The sequence below is a fragment of the Xiphophorus couchianus genome, chromosome 22 (assembly GCF_001444195.1).
Source record: "Xiphophorus couchianus chromosome 22, X_couchianus-1.0, whole genome shotgun sequence".
NCBI classification, from domain to species: Eukaryota; Metazoa; Chordata; class Actinopteri; order Cyprinodontiformes; family Poeciliidae; genus Xiphophorus; species Xiphophorus couchianus.
The window spans coordinates 26616790-26635762 of record NC_040249.1 but is presented as its reverse complement, the minus strand read 5'-3'; the positions used below and the strand labels follow the sequence as shown (position 1 = coordinate 26635762).

Genomic DNA, 18973 nt, shown 5'->3' with positions numbered 1-18973 from the left:
ATAAAATAAAAACACAATTTTCCCATAGAAAAAAACCCAGAGTTGTCTTATAGTTATTAGAGTTGAAATACGAGGATTAAGTCCGGGAATATAAATATTTTTTTCAATGTCTTTTCCATGCTTAACTAAACCTGTAAATTGCTAAAATCAACTAACATACTTTCCCAGACTGTGTAGCAAGCCTGTGGATAATTTCTGAAAAGTAGCTGCCCCAAATGTCACTGTATTTTCACAACCTGCATAAGTTTTTATAGAATTTTTTTTTAGGAACGATTGACAGGTATTGAGACAAATGTAACAGAAGCAATAAGCTTCAAACATGTAAGTTGAAGTGCAAATATGAATTAAATCTTTTACATTTGTATGTGGTTCTTAGCAAAATCCCCAAAACTTTGAGCGTGGACTCATATTTCCAGAATGGGGCGCTCAACTCAGTTCAGGCCTACTCTTAAATGCAAAAATGTGTACATTATTATTTTCCTCCCTAAAAATAAAAAATATATACTTCATGTGTTAATTTCTGGGGATGGTATCTACTCAGTTTTGCGCTAGCTAAATCCACCCTGCGTGTATTTAACCGCACGTACCATAACCCAGTCAGATGTTGCATCCCTCCCTTGCCTGACAGCCATATTGAACATCCCTATATATAAAAGCGTGTCAAGTTTGTAATAAGAACCCAAGACTTGGTCGGAAATGTTGGAATTGTCCTTCAAAATAAAAGAAAATTTACAAAGTAACATGTTTCAACTTCCAATTTGAGCTAAGAACATTAGCATTCAGCTTTGATGTGGCATTCCGGTTTAGTATATGGAAAATTAGATTCGTGTCTATTGGGAAAATCTTTAGAACCCGAAATGTTTTAAGGTCGACTCTACTGCCTCCCTCTTCAGACCGTTCCGAATTAGGCTTTTATTTTGTAAGCTTCAACCGGAACGTCCGGTATTTTATTCCGTCTACATTGACATGGACGCCTCAAATCGCCTTACGGTTGTTTAGACTTAAACGCTTTTCTCGTGTCTCTAGGTGATTGAGTGTAAGAGACTTAAAAACGGGAATCGGCATTAAATTATCGTTGTGGTTAATTGGTTACAGCTCAGCTCGTCCCTTTGAATTTTGAGGAAGACACGTCGACCCCCGGTGAGTTTAAAAAAAGATGAGCTTCTCTTCAACTTTGATGCGCTACTAGCGGATGTCCTCGTGCTCGCGCCGTTGGCGTCTCACAAATACAGATTTAAACCGGGTTGTGTCCAATAAACTGAACAAACTCTCAGAAAACATGGTTTTATTAGCCCTTTCTCAACGACTTTCTGAATTTTGTCGGTAAATTTAGCGAATTACCAACAAGCGAAACTTCACAGCCTCGGCTAGGCTCGTCCCGTTATGCGGACTACACCCACTAGCAAGAAAATGTCAGATTTCAAGGGCTCCCTTCTAAAGACTGTATGTTTACACCGATAGCAGTTGCCGTGCTGTAGTTAGAAACTCAAAAAGCAGATGCTGTTTGTTTCTGTCAAACATTGAAGGTGTACTTGGCAGTCAGTCTGATGCTAGTGTGTTTTCTAGCAACAGTTGTCTCGCTGTTGTTTGATGAAGTTGTGGTTAAATTTCAGTTTAAACGGAAGCCAAATCGGCGGGTAAATAGGCGAGCTAGCTGATTTAACGAGACATGTTAGCCTTCAAACGCACCAGTTGTAAAAAATCCGCATCGTTTCAGTCAATTAGATTGTTTTTACATTTTTATTAAGTTGTTGGACACGTGTGTTAGACACTTTTATGGTAAAATTATAACCTTTAAACTGTCTAAAATAAGGTGCAAGTCAAATAAGTATCTTAAAGGGAAATGTCTTAACTCGTACCATTGAAATTTCTTAAAATACTTGTGGACGGTGATGCTGTCTGGTAGCAGTCAGTCTTGCAACCAATTGGAAGAAACCTCTGACTGAAGACTGTAGCTGTACTTGCTAGCAGCTAATATCTGGGCAGCAGAAACTGTATTCCACAGTAACATGTCCTGGTTGACGCTATCAGTATTTGGCAAGCACTGCTAATCCACCTCATTTTCTTTTGCCTCTTTAAATCTCAGTCTGACCGAATGCTTAGAAAGCTGGAACATCTCTTCTAAAACCAGGGAGCAATGACTTTATAAGACAACGTAGAAGGAAATGGAAAGGCAAATGGTTAGAGGATGCAAATAAGACTGTGAGGGCAGTTTACCTTCCAGAAAAAACACCAACCCTCAGCTTACAGGCACAGCTACAGTCTGATTAAATCAGAGCATATTCTTGTGTTAAAATTACTTATTCAATGAACAAATCCAAGTACCATTGAGAATATGTGTTAAAGCTGCTCTATATAGTATCTATTTTATGAAGAAGAAAGGACAGAAATGTCAGTGAATGTGCAGAAACACACCCCAAAAGACTTTCAGCTGTATTAAATAGGAGACAGGGTACAAAGTACAGTGCTTTTTTATGATTTTTAGAGGTTTTTTATGCAAAATTGATCATATAAATGACTGTATTCGCCCCCTAAATAATGGCTTGGCTGTAATTCAGTTCCCTCCTGACTATTTCCATTTCCACTTATGTACATTTAAGCGAACATGGTGGGATTCACTGCACAAGCACCTCTTTGTTTTGTGTTGTCATTGAAAGAGATGGGGAAAGTATTTGTTTTCGTCCTTTTCCCTCCTGACTTCACATAAAGTTCCTCTTGTTTTATTTACAACTTTCAATACTTCTATCAAGACTTAGCTGGGCAATTCTGGACTCTGATGTGAAAATTGAACGTATTGATTGTTCCTGAACTCATCCATTGCCAGAGCACTTGTTTAAAAAACAAATGTTCTTTTAATTTCAGGTCTCACTTCCGTCCGCTGACGGATTTATCCTCTCAGCTGTTGGGCGAAAGGTGGAGAGGAAGCAAACATGCCTAAACCGGTAAGATGGAGTAATTCATGCTTCATTCCTGCATGTGTTAGTTGCGCAAATAGTCTCTTGTTGTGTTCAAAATCTATTTACTTAAAGGTGAATGTGAAGAGTCTTGGAAGTGGTGCATTCACCGTCCTGCTTCCTTCCACTCCTCATGCACTTCTTCCAAGTAAACAACAGCCATACTGTCTTGCAGAGTGCCAAGCCCACTGGGCCTGCAGCAGCAACACTGCAGCCATTGTTGTTGAAAAGGGTAAAAAGAGAATGCCTCAGTCCAAGGATGTGAACAGCGCCGAAACAAAACCAATTTGATGCAGTCTTGTCATGGGTGTCTGCTTTCCACAGTCGAGCCTCTTTATCCAAATTAGACTTGGGAATCCTTGTTCTCACACTCCTTTGGTGCTGATCAACGTGGATATTTTAAATGAGTTATTCTACATTTATCTGATTCTGGCTAAGTTTTTCTTCTGCTCATGAGCAAGGTTGTTTCTTACTGTTTGTAATTGGGAAGCTACAAAATATAACTGGATGAATTTTAGGTGTGCTGTAAGTGAGGCACCTCCCTGTTCTTGGATGGTAGGAGGTGGCTTGGGCTTTAGGAAGATTTAAAGAGGAACAGACGAGCACTGATTTCCTCCTTCACTTCCTCTTCTCATCGTACAGTAAACAACCTGCCGCTCTGCTAGGATCAATGCCTGGTCATAGAGAAAAATCTGGTACCTTTGTATAGGCAGAAAACAAGTTCATGGTCTGTCTCTAAATTTTCTAAAGTGCCTCTCATGTCTTGATGTGAAACTAATCGTTTGAGAATGCACCAATCAATCAGACTGATTGGAATCAGGCAATTTTTGTATGAAATCAGTTTTTTTTGTTGTTTTTATTGAATACATCAGAAGTACAGTTTTGCACTTTTGTAGCTTAATAAAAATCAGATATGCATGAGGGGAAGTTCTATGATGCAAAAATCTTGTAATTCCCCTTTTAAACATCCTCTATCAAACACATCGCCGCTCTTCTTTATGCAGTACAGTTTGTAGAAGAACGAGAGGAGAAAAAAGGGAAGTGGCTGGTCAGACTTAACCAAAAGTCAGAAATTCATATCAAAGTAAAGTTTGAGTTTCTGTTGTTTTTGAGTGATAGAAGTTTAGAAATTTAGAAAACTTCACCACAAACCTGTGAACCTTCAGAAGCAAAGCTAATTTTTCCATATGGGTGTTTTAGATTAACCCAGTCAATCAAAAAGAACGGACATGTGTATTGTAGCTAGACTAGGTTGGAGAGGATCATAATGAAAACGTATTTTTAAGTTCTGATTTATGGATTTAATCAAAAAGCAGGAGACATAAAAACAGATATATCAGTCTTTAACATGAGAATCACCAAATTGATTGATTCCAATATATGGGTGATTGATTGGTCCATCTCTAGTCTTTGGTTTCTGCTTTAAACACATATTTGAGTTGTTCATTTGTATTTGTGTTAACATTTTACTCCCTCAGCTTGGAAACCGTTCCATGAAGAAGACTTTCAGATTTCTTGCTTGAGGCAATTTTTCTGTTTGCTGAAGAGAGAGGGGGGTCTGTGTACTTTTTGGGGCCCAGTTTAAGTCAACATCCTGGTTCTGTGGAAGTAAAAGAGCAGCTTGCAGACAGAAGATCACCAGGCAACTGAGCGACTGTCGAGGAAGGATGAGCTTCACAACATAAAGATCCCACCCAGTTTTTCAGAACATATCTGTAAAATGACGACCCCCGCTTTCAGATGAATAGTTTCTGGCCTTTCTGGCCTCCCCTCCCTGTGTGGGAGGATTCCCTTGGTGTGCTGGGAGGTTAATCAGAGGGACAGACAGTTGCTCTGAGCCTGGCAGCTCAGATTAGCAGCTCTGTACTGACTGCAGTCGGTGTGTGTTTGCTTTAAGACCGCTCTCAGCAAAGCCTCTGTAAACAGCTTACGGTGACTAAACAGCTGCACGTTTAACAATGGTCAAATCAGAGTGAGAACTGAGCTTGGCTGCTGAAATTGAGAGCGAGAATCTCATAAATTGACCGCACGCCGTTAATGATGCTGCACAAATCTAAAGAAGGCTAAAGTTGAGTAAGATTAGCTTTGCGGAAGAAGACGTGTAGAAAATGTTTTTTTTAAGGCAAAAGAAGTAAATAAAGCTGGGTAAAAGTTCTTTGAATGGCTGAGGATTTACCCATCAGGGTGAAGCCACTTAATGCTTTTGTCACGTTTTTTCTGCTCTCTGTCTGACTGAGGTGATCATCTGCTGTTCCTAAACAGTATCTCTTTATATGTGTTGTCTACTTTTACTGCGTGTGTTTTATCGGTAGAGAAATCTCAGTGGCCCCAATCAGTGACCAGCTGCTTGGGAACTCAAAGATCTCATCTTTTTCTGATCAGATTATGCATCACTTTCAGAAACTCCCATGTTGCACTAACTACAACTCTGTTTGGTGTGGAAGCTTTCTCCCATAGCATGGTGATTTGTTCTCAAAGTATGAGCCTTTCTTCAAATTGGAGAATGAGCAAATTGATCCAGTGTTGACTTTGCCCTTTGATAACATTAATTACTTTTCTGAGGTGCCAAATAGTTTAAATTCCCAAATTGGTAATCATTTTCTTTTGTTTTTTTGTATCCTTTCCCTCCAGTTGTTAGATCATTTTAAAAGTTTAAACCTAACAGACAATTGATAATAGTCTAATTTCACACAAATAATCATTTTAAATTTATTATATCTCTAACAAATGGACTTGCAAAAGTCAGTTCTTGAAGACATCGCATTTGTCGCTTTGTATGATTAGCAGCGTCGGAGCCCCAGCATGTTGCTCCGTCGCTCATCTCCTCCCCCTCTGTCTGCAAGTGAAGGGATTAACTGACTGTCTGCTCCAGACGAGATTCCTCTCCCTCAGGGTGTTGGTTTCCAATGTTTTGGCAGCGTCCTACTCGATGCTTCGCCGCAAACACGGACCACGAAGACTAGAGTGTCACAACTTAAAAACAGAGATGAGTGTGTGTGTGTTCTGTTCTGACCCCTGTCTCAGGCATTCTCCAACTTTTTACATGTACTCAGTGGGAGTCACGAGGTTTAAGTTCAGCGTTTGCTCAGGTTTCCTGGGCTATTCATTCTTGGGACGGCGCTGAGGGAAACCACGAGAGGAATGATGGCAGAAAAATTGATTAAAATTAGAGCAGAGGAATCCAAAACAATCATTCCTGAGGTTTTGTGTATAATTGCTAAGCAGAAAAAGGAGAAAATCGTCTCCTCAGCTTTTTTTTTTTTTTTGGCGCTTAAGTTCTCTTACTGTAATTTCATCTCAGTTTCCCCAGATCTTCTCTTGTGCTTCCTGTTGCGCTCTGCCTCACTCACAATTTCATTTTGTTTTCTTGCGCTTCCTCACCCTGCCCTACTTGCTTGTCACCATCCGCCCTGCTGAGCACCCCGCCGCTTCTCGTCATGTGCTGCAAACTGCCGCTGAGCTTATGCGCTGCGCTACGTGCACGTAGGTGTGAGAGGAAGGATGTGAGATGCCTCTGAGGTCAGCCCTCCTCGCTCTTTGTCATCAGCTGCTGCTCGGCCTGCTGCCAGCGCAGCTTAGCCGCAGCCAATGGCTGACTTTTAGCGTCTGCTCCACCCAGCAGAGGCCTGTAAGCAACAGGCTTGAAGAATTGGTCTTTCTCACAATGCAGTGCTTGGTCTGTAGGATGGAAACGATTTAATATGTTTGTACTGCTATGGTATGCCAAGAAACCCCAGACAGCCGCTACAACCCTTCAACTGCACTCGACACTTTCATCCCAAAACATGAATGCATGACGGATAAAATATAAATTTTCTGCTGCATATTCCTTTAGAGTTTCTTTGCCATTCTAGTAGTGCAGAACTTGTATTTTGTTTTTTTGTCATTTGATATGTTATCTTTCACGTACATTTTGAGGATGTAAATAGTTTGCTTTACTTTGGTAAAGGAAAGTTTTTTGCTTTGAAATTCAGGATTAAACTATAGATGATACAAGAGAGATGCACTGAAACAAAAAAATCTAGATTGGGTATTTGTGACACTGTTGGATCGATAAGAGCAGATCTATTCGGTCTAATTCTGTGCTTTGAGCAACGTCACGCTTTACTCATTTTGCAATATATTTCCAATTTCTAATTGCACTTTCTAAACAATTTGACAGTTTTTTTTTTTCTTTTTTTCAGTTTTTACATGTTTGACCAAGGTTGTCAACCTTTTATTTTGTCAGTTTGTTTCTTTGTTTTCCATTGGATGTTATAATCCTAATTGCACTGACTGAGCAAATGAAAGTTGATACTTTTACATGTTTGACCAAGCTTATAAAGCTATCTGTGTAATTTAAGTTTGCTGCACTGGTGCAGAGTTATTTATGTCAAATAAAGGAACGTCTTAAGTCAACTCAGAGCTGCTTTTCTGTATCGAATCGGTATCGGCTGATGCCAAACCTCAGATACCGGTATTAGAAGTGAAAAAAGTGTATCAGTGCATTCCTACATGATACCGAAATTCAATCTTACTCAGACTTTTTGTTCTCAACCACAGGTGTGTGAAGACAAAGACAAATGGAGTTTGTGAAAACGTCTAAAATGTATAGTAGACAAAAGCAGTTTAAAAACCAAATTGTTCTGTCATTAATTCAAATCAATCCATCATATTTTAGTTCTTGTTTTGTTTTCCTCTTTCATTCCATCACTCTGTGTTGCCGTTCCACAGCTCACCAGAGTCGCCATTGTGATCTCATCTGGTGACCACGGAGGGGTTGAGATTTCCATGCAAGAAAAATGTTAATAAAATAGAAATGGCGTTTCTTGTCCTACAGGGGGGGAAAACGGCAGCATCAGATAAATCGGTTCACACAAAAAGTAGTACTATTTCTACTTTTGGAGCTCAAGAAAGCCTGCAAATGCAATGATGAGTCATTATTGCATAATTTTCATTTACTCAATGAAGCCTTTGGCATTGTAGGACTAGAAATACAGCAGTCAGATGGCCAAAGATCTGAATCAGCCAATTTTCTCATGACTGAGTCTTATGTGTCAACGGTTGATCAAGTACAGGAAATTGTATTTTTTTGTTGTTGTTGTTTTTTTATGAATTAAGAGCTCCCACTGTTTTTGGTCACATAGCTGTATTCACTTTACCAGCCAGGAAAATCCTGATAGGTGTACCTATGTCTAATAGTATAATCAAAGTAAATTACAGTTTTTATGTTTTGTTTTTTGCGTAGATCAATGTCCGTGTGACCACCATGGATGCAGAGCTGGAGTTTGCCATCCAGCCTAACACCACAGGAAAACAGCTTTTTGACCAGGTGAGTGTCACTAAAGTAGCTAAACATTTCATGATGGTGGAAGTCCCACCATGAGGAGAATTTTAAAAACTTTGCTGTGGAAGATTTGACATGCACAGTTTTTTCTTATTTTCCATTCCAGGTGGTGAAAACAGTAGGTCTGCGGGAGGTTTGGTTCTTCGGTCTGCAGTATGTGGACAGTAAAGGTTACGTCACCTGGCTAAAACTGAACAAAAAGGTCAGTTGTTGATTTTTTTATTTTGATTATTTGATTTTGGGCTAATCTCCACTTTAACAATCTGCTAAAGGTATTTCTGCATGTGTTTGAATTAAAATGTCAAATAATTTTGTCCAACTAATTCATGTGACTTGCTTAGTTGGTATAAACTGACGGTGATGGATCATAATGTTGGTTATATTTCCCAGGTGACCCAGCAAGATGTGAAAAAAGAAAACCCTCTGCAGTTCAAGTTCAGGGCCAAGTTCTTCCCAGAGGACGTTTCTGAGGAACTGATCCAAGAGATCACACAGAGACTCTTCTTCTTGCAGGTAAAACGCTCATTTTTTATTTTATGTTTTGTAAAGAAAAGTAAACATTTGTGTGACTCCACTCGTACTTAAAATAAAAATCTGGACACACAATCTCTAATGTGCGATTATTTCCATTTTCATTTCTCTTTTAGGTCAAAGAGGCAATTTTGAACGATGAGAACTACTGTCCTCCAGAGACGGCCGTGTTGCTGGCTTCATATGCTGTCCAGGCCAAGTATGGAGACTACAACAAAGATGTCCATAAGGCTGGATACCTGAACCATGACAGACTACTGCCTCAGAGGTATGTGACCACAATAGACCCTGCTTTTGATTAGACAGCATAAAGTTGTGCAGAAATGTGAAGTGGAAGGACAGTACATAAATTTTTCAAAGTTTATTTAAAATAAAACTCAGAAATGTGTTGTTTGCATTTGTATTCAGAGCACTGTTGCTTAAAATAAAGATATCTTTCATCTGTTGTGTGATTAAAAAACAGAAAAGGTCAGACTGCTTTGTAACGTCTGGAGCAACCTGCTCTCTTCCGTGAGAGAGTGATCCGTTTGTTGTGAAAGGAAAATCAACTGTTTTTCATTCCCTGTTGGAGTACTGTATTATTTCCTCCGGAGGAAACAATTTCAAGGTATTTGACATTCCTTCAGGTGAACGTCACTGTCTGTGTGTTTTCCCAGAGTTCTGGAGCAGCACAAGCTGACGAAGGAGCAATGGGAGGACAGGATACAGACCTGGCATGAGGAGCACAAAGGAATGCTCAGGTAACTGTTCAGCTTTTTCTATCATTATGTGCTTAAATTTGTCATTTGATGTTAGAATATCACTGGATTAAATGTGAAAAAACGCCATACATTTTCACCATGTTTGATTTAACTTTCTTCTCCAATTTGTATTTGACAAAACAGTCAAATATATTCTGCTTACAAGAAAATGCTTTGTTCTAATAGCTGTAATAGTTTTAAAATCATTTCTCTTGTTTTTTTTTTTTTTTAGAGAAGATTCAATGATGGAGTACCTAAAAATTGCTCAAGACCTGGAAATGTATGGAGTGAACTACTTTGAGATCAAAAACAAGAAGGGCACACAACTGTGGCTGGGCGTGGACGCTCTGGGTCTCAACATCTATGAACACGACGACAAGTAAGGGATTCACACTGAAGTTCTCAAACCTAGAACTGAAACACACATCTAATATCTAATAGGGTTTCTACACAGTTTGAATTTCATTTAAGTATTTTTACAGGTTTTGGGATTAAAGATGTGTCCTTTTTAGAGATTGCAGTTTGGAAATGTGAAGATGTTTTCAGTCTGTATTCAGTATTTAAAGCCTGATCCCAAAGAATATCTGTAGCAAATCCATTGGGAACTTATTTATTTGTACTATTAAGAATAAAAAAAAGAGATTTTTAAGGTATAAAGCTGTAATTATGCAGACACTGCATTAGCTGGAAGCTCATATCCTAATGTCTCAGTTGTAACAGTTGGTGGAGGTTTGTCAATGTGTGTGTCATCATAACGATGTCTATGGTGTAACCTTAAACCTGAAGGTGCAGAGTTACAGATATTGTTAGAAGGTGGAAGGAGAAAAAACTCCCATCTTTTTATTGTTCAAGGGGATTTCCTATTCTGATGAATCAGATTTATTTTTCACTTTTTGGAAAGAGAGAATAGATTTAATTACTGATCTTATGGAATTTCCTCTTGATAGGAATCTGCGTTATCAAAGATTACAGCTTTCTTTCCTTATCTAAGAAACATGAGAAGTAAACAAGAAAGAAAGCGTCTCAATGTACCAGGCAGTCTGTAATTCCTAATTATCTGAACCACTTTTAATGCTAAATCCACCATGGTGGGTGTTGGTGTAATTGTTTTTATGAAAACTCAAAATTAACCTCCAGTCCCAATTCTGATGTTTCCTCTCTTTCAGATTGACACCAAAGATCGGCTTCCCCTGGAGTGAGATCAGAAACATCTCATTTAATGACAAGAAGTTTGTGATCAAGCCTATTGACAAAAAAGCACCTGTGAGTAAATGGTCGTCAGAGAACCTGAGGCATCAACCAATGCAAGTTCTGTAAAAAAAAAAAAGTAAAGTATGCTTTTACTCTCAATTTTTCCAGGACTTTGTGTTTTATGCCCCGCGACTGCGCATCAACAAGCGTATTTTGGCGTTGTGTATGGGTAACCACGAGTTGTATATGAGGAGAAGAAAGCCTGACACCATTGAGGTGCAGCAGATGAAGGCCCAAGCCCGGGAAGAAAAGCACCACAAGCAGATGGAAAGGTAGGAACACTCTGTCGGTAATACGCTTTAGAAAACTTAACAGACTGAAAAAATGACCTCCTAGAGACTAAATACACAACAAAATGTATTTAATGTTCCCATCAAGTAAAAACTTAAAAGCATAAAAAAATTTAACTTGAAATTGATTATATGAAGAATTTTAAACCCAGAGTGAAACTTTTACCATCGTCCAAGATGGACTGCAGCTGTGTGTCAACTGGAGTTATAGTCCCTAACGCCCCATGATTCTTTATTTGTTCAAATCATTTGACAAAGCCTTGTGCCTCCCTACAGAAACGGTCATTTGGCATACTTATGAATGTTCTCAGGGCCCAGTTGGAGAATGAAAAGAAGAAGCGAGAGCTTGCCGAGAAGGAGAAGGAAAGAATAGAGCGAGAGAAGGAAGAGCTCATGGAGAGGCTGCAGCAGATCGAAGAGCAGACCATGAAGGCTCAGAGAGGTACCCATACTCTTCTGTATGGGTACAGAACATCCATCATGTTTGCTGCGACTGCACCATTGGTTTAAACCAAATTAAACCTGTGTCTGTGCCCTCTGCTAGAGCTTGAAGAACAGACTCGCCGGGCCATGGAGTTGGAGCAGGAAAGACAGAAAGCACGAGAGGAGGCCGAGAAGCTGGAGAGGGAGAGACAAGCAGCTGAAGAGGCCAAGGCAGAGCTGGCCAAGCAGGCGGCAGACCAGCAGAAGACCCAAGAGCAACTGGTGTGTTTTTGGCTTTTGGCGCGTTTCAAACTCTTCTGCGTTTGCACTCAGTATCTGTAACACGGCCATGTTTCTGGTGTCCCAGGCCACGGAGCTGGCCGAGTTCACAGCAAAGATTGCTCTCCTGGAGGAGGCCAAGAGGAAGAAGGAGGACGAGGCCACCGAGTGGCAGCACAAGGTACTGCAGTTGTCATTACTTGTAGAGATTGTAAAAACTGAATAAGTGTGTCAAAAGTTTCAGGAGTATTTAAGATGTTATATGATTCTGTATCACTCCTTTTTTTTTTTTTTTTTTTCAAATGTGGTGTTCGCTCAGGGTGCTGATTCCATATTTCAAAGCCAGTTTTAACTCTTGAGAATCAGTGATAGAAACTGACATCCACCAACTGTACGTTCCACTGAACAACATAATAAAAAACTAATCCAAAACAAAATGGAGCTCACAACCTGAAGGTTTCTTATTTAACACTGATGGAGGAAGAAAAGGAGGACCAATCCAAAGATTACTGAATTGCTCACCTTAAATGATGTCAAGTAGAATGTAAACATCACTGATGGAAAAAAAATAGTCTCCAATCCAGCTGCCTGGCGCGTTGAACTTGCCTCTAAGGCTGTGTCAGTCTTTATTATGGCAGATGTTGTTTTCTGATGACAGGTTTGCTTGTAATGTGCGAGTCTAACTCGTACTCTGGCTCGAGTTAAACTCAAAATGTATGCATTTCTTTATTAGCGAATGTTGCGATAACCAATTTGAAGCGGTTTAGTCGTCGTCTCTCAACCTGCTTGTGCTTTAGTAATCCCCAAAATCAAAACAAATCTCCAGTCAGTTTTTAATCAGAGTGTTTTTACTGATTCAAGTAAAAAGAGGGATAAAATTTTGTTTTTCTTTTGATTAAAACGTACCGAAAACCAAACCGCGACATTAAAACTAAGGTATGTTGTGTATTGTGTATTTTGTGTATTGTTACACCCATAATATCCTTCACTTTTTTTTTCCCCACTTGTTCGTCGGTTTATCCATGTGGTTTGTGCATCTAACCATTAATTATTCTGTCCACCCATCAGTTAGATGATCCACTCACAGATTTAACTTTTTATTCATTCTTTTATCTACCCATCAGTTTGTCCGTCCATTTTATTATTTTTGTGCGTGTTTGTCTTTTTATTCCATTCATTTCTGTTATCCATCCGTTATGTTTCTCTGTCCATCCATCCGTTTGCCCACTTATCCATGTGGAACATATGGGAAAAAATCTGAAAATTTGACTTCAAAAGCCTTTTTAACCAACTTAAAGGCATAATAATCTTAACTTAGCTCCATATTTTAATATCTTTTTAGCCTTTTCTTAACACTTCCTTGCGACATTTGATGAGTTTTATCGCTGTGACATTAATAATGTGGGTATGCAAGGTTAGCATGTCTGTTTGTGACAGCAAACATTTCACTGTGCCAAGCCCAGCTACAAAAGCCTTATGGGTCTCAGTGTCCGTGTCGTCCTTTGTCCGCCTGCAGGCTCTGTCTGCTCAGGAGGACCTGGAGAAGACCAAGGAGGAGCTGAAGACCGCCGTGACCCCCGCGCCCGCTCACCCGGGCGGCGACGCCGAGCCCGAGCACGACGAGCAGGACGAGAACCACGCCGAGGCCAGCGCCGAGCTGTCCAACGAGGGCGTCTGCCAGCTGGACCTCCGCAGCGAAGAGGCCCGCGTCACCGAAGCGCAGAAGAACGAGAGGGTCAAGAAGCAGCTGCAGGTGAGAAGCGCCGACGAAAGGGTTCAGAGGTGGTTTCCAAGGAAGGTGGCGTCTCGCTTCGTGATCCGAAAGTTTGTCTAAAACCACTTTCTACATTAGGTCTGGAATACATTTCAGTTAAGCTGCTACAATCTAACAAAAAAAAAAACCCTGCTTATTAAAGGTGCATTAAACAAAGACATTTACATCCCACGAAAACAAATAACAACAAGACTATATTATTTTCTAACAGCAGTTTTGTAACAAAGAAGAAACACGATCCAAGCAATGGCAAATAAGGGTAAGAGAAAGGCACACTTGTTTGTCCGTTCGTCTTCATCCTCCTGCCCTCAGCAGGAGCTGTGCTGGCTTAGACTGTAGCCCGGCTTCAATCAGACACTCGACTCATTCACCTCAAAAAAATCTGTTTCCTCTGTCATGTTTATTCATGTACAACTGAATCCACATATCTGCATGCACTGCATACAAAAACAATCAACGTCTCGGTTGTTTTTGCTCAACCTTAATGTTTCTAAATGTTTTAATAAATTTATCTCGTGTCCTTAATGCAGTGTATGTAAGCATCTGGATTTAGCCACATTAAAAAAAAAAAAAAAAAAAAAATCCAAATACAAGCTTGGCTGCTGCATAGGCCAGGACTCATACTAAAGCTGTACAACCAGAACAAATTAAAATCATGTCCAAACAAACTGAAAAACCTGAAAAAAATGAACCAAACGAACAATCCTAAGAATCAGAGATGCTCAGAGAAATAGTCAAGTTTTTAGTTTAGATCAGCTCATTGAGTGAAAGTTGGATATTTTATTAATGTTGACAGAAAGTGATAATAGGAAAGTTGAGCAAAGGAATGTTCTCATAATGACCGCTCACAGCAGGAAGTATGAAGGGGGAAAAAAAGCATTTTGAACCTCCAGCTTTGATCAAATCACCCCTTTGCCTCTGTCCTGTTCACGTTTGTCTCCATTTGTCCTCCCGTTTGCCTCATCAACCCCGGCTTCCTCTGTCTCTCCCGTCCAGACTTTGAGCTCGGAGCTGGCCGACGCCCGAGACGAGACCAAGAAGACGCAGAACGACGTGCTGCACGCCGAGAACGTCAAGCAGGGCCGAGACAAGTACAAAACGCTGCGGCAAATCCGGCAGGGCAACACCAAGCAGCGCATCGATGAGTTCGAGTCCATGTGAAAGCGGAGCCGCCTAATTTCCCTCTACCTGCCCAGGCAATCTAGTTAAATTGCTCGTCGGACATTGCCAAAGCTTAAGATAGAGCCGCTCTGAGCCAGAGCCAGTCATCATTAATCCTAAAATGTTTTAGGAAAGAGTAACTATAAAACCAAAAGCTAGGTTTTATTTTGTACGGAATCAACCTGGCCATAGAAAGCTATTTTTAATTTTTTGTTGTTTTTGTCCTTGACCCATATATGCAAAGCTTTAGTCGGATCCCCTTCTTTTCTGCTTTTGTTTCTCGCTTGTTTTATCAATGGTTTGGGGATAAACCAGGTCATATCAGCATTTGGAGAGCTTCTGTTACATCATGTCAAAACATATCAAATATTAGAGCTGAAGTTACTTCACTATGTCCTTTCAATTCAAACTATGATTTAATATTTAGAGGTTTATGTGGAAGAAACGGAGCTGCAGTATTTTTTTTTTTTTAATGGCTGGCTGATCAAAAACCAGCAGTATTTTTTGAGATTTTAAATGAAATCTTTTCTGTGAATTAGAAGCGAACAAAGAGCCTCTTGTCAAGCAGCGAGTTTGGACAATTGAATGTAGCAAAGATTACAAAGGGAAAATGTCTTGGGGTTTTTTTTGTTTTGTTTTTTATATATAAAAATATATATTCATAGCAGTAACTAATCAGCTTGTGCCACTCAGCTGTTGCCCTCAAGTTTAAAAGTATTATTAAAGATAAGCTAAATGGTTCGGTTGTAGTGATGCCGTGTGGGTCTTTCCTTTGTGTTTTGGGCTTTCCAGTTGAGTCCCAGTGTTTCATTCCCAGTCACCATCGATGGTTTTCTCTGCCTACCAGCTCACAAAGGAACCAAGGGCGTTCGAAGGACACGCGGACGGATCGGTTCGGTGGTTTTTAAGGCGTGGAAGCTGAGCCTCGGCACCTGTCTGACTGGAGAGCTTATGAAAACATCAGTCCCAAGGCGGGACGCATCTCTACCTCAGCAATTAAAGCAGTGGTGACTGAAAGTCAAACACTTGGGATGCGTCCTCCCCTCCCTGCCTTTATGTAAAAGAAACAAAATCATAATGTTTGTTTTGTTTTTTTTGTTAAAATTACAAAGTTCCTTCCCCTAAAATCTATTACGTAATTCAGATTTAACACAACAGTAGAATATAGTTTTCAGTAATAGTTTTATCTTTGCTATACCTGGCAGCTGGTGTTAGGTCATAGTTTTAGGCCTGCTTTTTGTGTTAAGCGTCTGTATCCTCTAGTGTGTTTTTGCCACAGCAGGTGGAAAGAAATGATCTCGTGCTTCCATCGCCTGGGGAACAAAACAAAACAGGAACTGGAAAACCAGCAGCCAGGCGTCGTTTCAGTTGACGGCTCCACCGAAGGGGAAAACGCTAGCCGACATGTCTGCCCATGCTCTCAAACTCTCCATGTCCGAGCCGTGAAATCTTCAGTTTAACACACAAAAGCTGACGATATCGGCTCTGGCACCTGCTGTCACTTTTTGATATGATTTTTTTTGTTGTTGTTGTTCCCCCATCTTTTATTTCTGATGTTTGTTAGTTTGTATTGTTTAAGTTAGAGGTCACAGGTGGATCATGATCCATTTCTTTGGCTCACAAATAAAAGTTTTGCATTTTAAACTTGTTTTTCTGTATGTATTCTTTAAAACACCAATGGCACATTTCTCCCCCGTCCTTTAATGACAATTTAGAGGAGATGTCATGGAAAATCCACTTTTCCAGTCCTTAAAATATTTTTTGTGTACTCTGAGTGTCTAGGAGAGAAAGAAAAAATAATTCTCTCCTGATGCTGTGTAGATATCTTTAAATTCTTTTTGGGATATGTTTTTCAGCCAATTAACGTTCTTTTGTCTGACATCACTATTTGTGGAACTGTTTAAAAGGTCATGACTTTTCGTTCGTTAATCAGTTTTATGAATGTGACATTTTTTTCCCCTCCTATTCCTAGGATGTTGACTTTTTTTTTTTAAAGGTCTGTTAAATAGGAAATTATTAATTTAAGAATATATTTTGTTGAAAAACTTGAATGTAGAATAAGATGATATATTTGTTAAGCTACTACTTACGCCCTGGAAAATGTTAGAAAGTAAACTTGGGACAGAAGAAGTAAGGCAAGCAAAAATACCAAAGGGGACATAAAGTTATAGGCCAGCTGTAAACTTCACTTCAACAATTACAGCTTAGAAATATATATTTTTTTATATGCTGTCATTAGTTTAGCCATTTTGCCTACATTCTGATAAATAAAATTTGGCTAGATCTGTAAAACCTATGGGACCTTTTGAAAAAAACAAGTTTATTAAGTTTTATGAACATGTAATGTATAAGCTAGAAAGGTATTTTTAATTGTAGATTTCAGAGTACATAAAAATGTTGCACCATTTTTTGAATACAACATTCTGATTGTATGAAAAATGTATTTACAAAATATTCCTTGTGTCATTACTGTGATTTTTTCCCACTGGCAAAGAATATAGATGTCTCTAACTTTAATCATCTTCAGCTGTGACTGATGGAATCTTAAGCAGAAATCCAGAAAATGACATTGCATTTTTTAAGTAATTTGCAATTTATTGCAATTTCATACATTCAAAAAACGTTATTATAAATGCACCAGGAGAAACTTCCAATGCATAGAAGGTTGTGTGGTCCACAGGTTATGGCATCAGACATTAAGTACGAAGGACAAGGTTTCAAATCTTGGGAGAAAAGCATAGTGTATACCACTTTTGTCAGTCTCTTTCAAAGTCAATACTGACACCTGGAAAAATAAATGAGTCACAAGAAAGTTCTAAAGCATAGAAGGTCATGTGGTCCACAGGTTAAGGCATCAGACCTCAGATGCAAAAGACATGGGTTCAAATCCTGATCTCGGTCTGTAAATAAAGTGGATGTTCATGATTATTTTGGTATTTAATGGGATTTTTAGATTAAAACGCACAAAGTTCATCATAATTAGCCAAAATTAAGGATTTATGTCAAGAAACACATGATTTCTGCTTAACTATGTTCTTTTTTTTATCAATCTATTTTTACTCCAGGAATGCACCGATTTCAAAGTTTTTTGCTGATACTGCCGATATTCCTTTTTTGGTGCTTTTTAAGCAAAAACTCAAACACAGGAATATCGGCAGTATCAGCAAAAAACTTTGAAATCGGTGCATTCCTGGAGTGACAAAATAGAATGGTAAAAAAAGATATTTAAGCAGAAATTGGTCTTAATTTTGACCGATTATTATGAAGTTTGTGGGTTTTAATCTAAAAATCCCAAATTAATCATTTAGATCCACTTTATTAATAGACCAAGATCAGGATTTGAACTCACATCCTTTGCATTTGAGGTCTGTTGCCATAACCAGTGGACCACATGACCTTCTACACTTTAGAAGTTTCTCGCGGCGCATTTATCTTTCCAGGTATCAGTATTGACTGAAAGAGGCTGACAAAATAGATGTTCTGTCGAGGATTTGAACCCTTGACCTTCATACTTGGTGTCTGACGCCATAACCTGTAGACCACATGATCTCCTACGCTGCAGAAATTTCTCGCGGCGCATTTATCTTTCCAGGTATCAGTATTGACTGAAAGAGGCTGGCAAAATAGACATTCTGTCCAGGATTTGAACCCTTGACCTTCATACTTGGTGTCTGACACCATAACCTGTAGACCACATGATCTCCTACGCTGCAGAAATTTCTCGTAGCACATTTATCTTTTCTGCTGTCAATAGTGACTGAAAGAGGCTAATAAAACAGACATTCATGCCAGGTCACTTGTTACATGAAGATCAAAACACCTCAACATATGTCACTCAAACAGTGGAAGATAATGAGGTCAACAGGTTAAAGCATCAGTCTCCAATTATGAAGGTCAAGGGTTCAAATCCTGGACAGAATTGTCTATTTTTCCAGCCTCTTTCAAAGGCACCATGGACAGCAGAAAAGATAAATGCTCCACAAGGAACTTGTAAAGCATGGAAGGTCATGTGGTCCACAGGTTAAGGCATCAGACCTCAGATACTAACGATGTGAGTTCAAATCCTGATCTTGGTCTATTAATAAAGTGGATCTAAATGATTAATTTGGGATTTTTAGATTAAAACCCACAAACTTCATGATAATCAGTCAAAATTAAGACCAATTTCTGCTTAAATATCTTTTTTTTATCATTCTATTTTTACTCCAGGAATGCACCGATTTCAAAGTTTTTTGCTGATACTG

General features: G+C 39.3%; 1 protein-coding gene across 2 annotated transcripts; it reads left to right on the top strand.

The window, feature by feature from the left end:
- Positions 1–958: 958 nt before the first annotated feature.
- Positions 959–16373, top strand: LOC114138243 (radixin-like). Of its 2 annotated transcripts, XM_028007382.1 has the most exons (15): positions 959–1140; positions 2863–2942; positions 8182–8265; positions 8387–8482; positions 8671–8793; positions 8928–9079; positions 9468–9551; positions 9784–9930; positions 10718–10814; positions 10911–11074; positions 11404–11534; positions 11637–11797; positions 11883–11975; positions 13311–13547; positions 14565–16373. In XM_028007382.1, exons 2-15 carry the CDS (start codon positions 2931–2933, stop codon positions 14727–14729), a joined length of 1746 nt encoding a protein of 581 aa, XP_027863183.1. In that variant the 5' UTR covers positions 959–1140; positions 2863–2930; the 3' UTR covers positions 14730–16373. The 2 variants fall into 2 exon arrangements, with proteins under 2 accessions (XP_027863183.1, XP_027863184.1); XM_028007383.1 differs by lacking the exons at positions 959–1140; positions 2863–2942; positions 8387–8482; positions 8671–8793; positions 8928–9079 and having other exon boundaries at positions 8207–8265.
- The last annotated feature ends 2600 nt before the right edge of the window (positions 16374–18973 follow it).

Bases quoted from the DNA above. Each gene is read 5' to 3' on its own strand.
- LOC114138243 (XM_028007382.1), top strand. The intron at 8,266-8,386 runs GTGAGTGTCACT...TTTCCATTCCAG, and splicing joins GAAAACAGCTTTTTGACCAG to GTGGTGAAAACAGTAGGTCT. The intron at 13,548-14,564 runs GTGAGAAGCGCC...TCTCCCGTCCAG, and splicing joins GGGTCAAGAAGCAGCTGCAG to ACTTTGAGCTCGGAGCTGGC.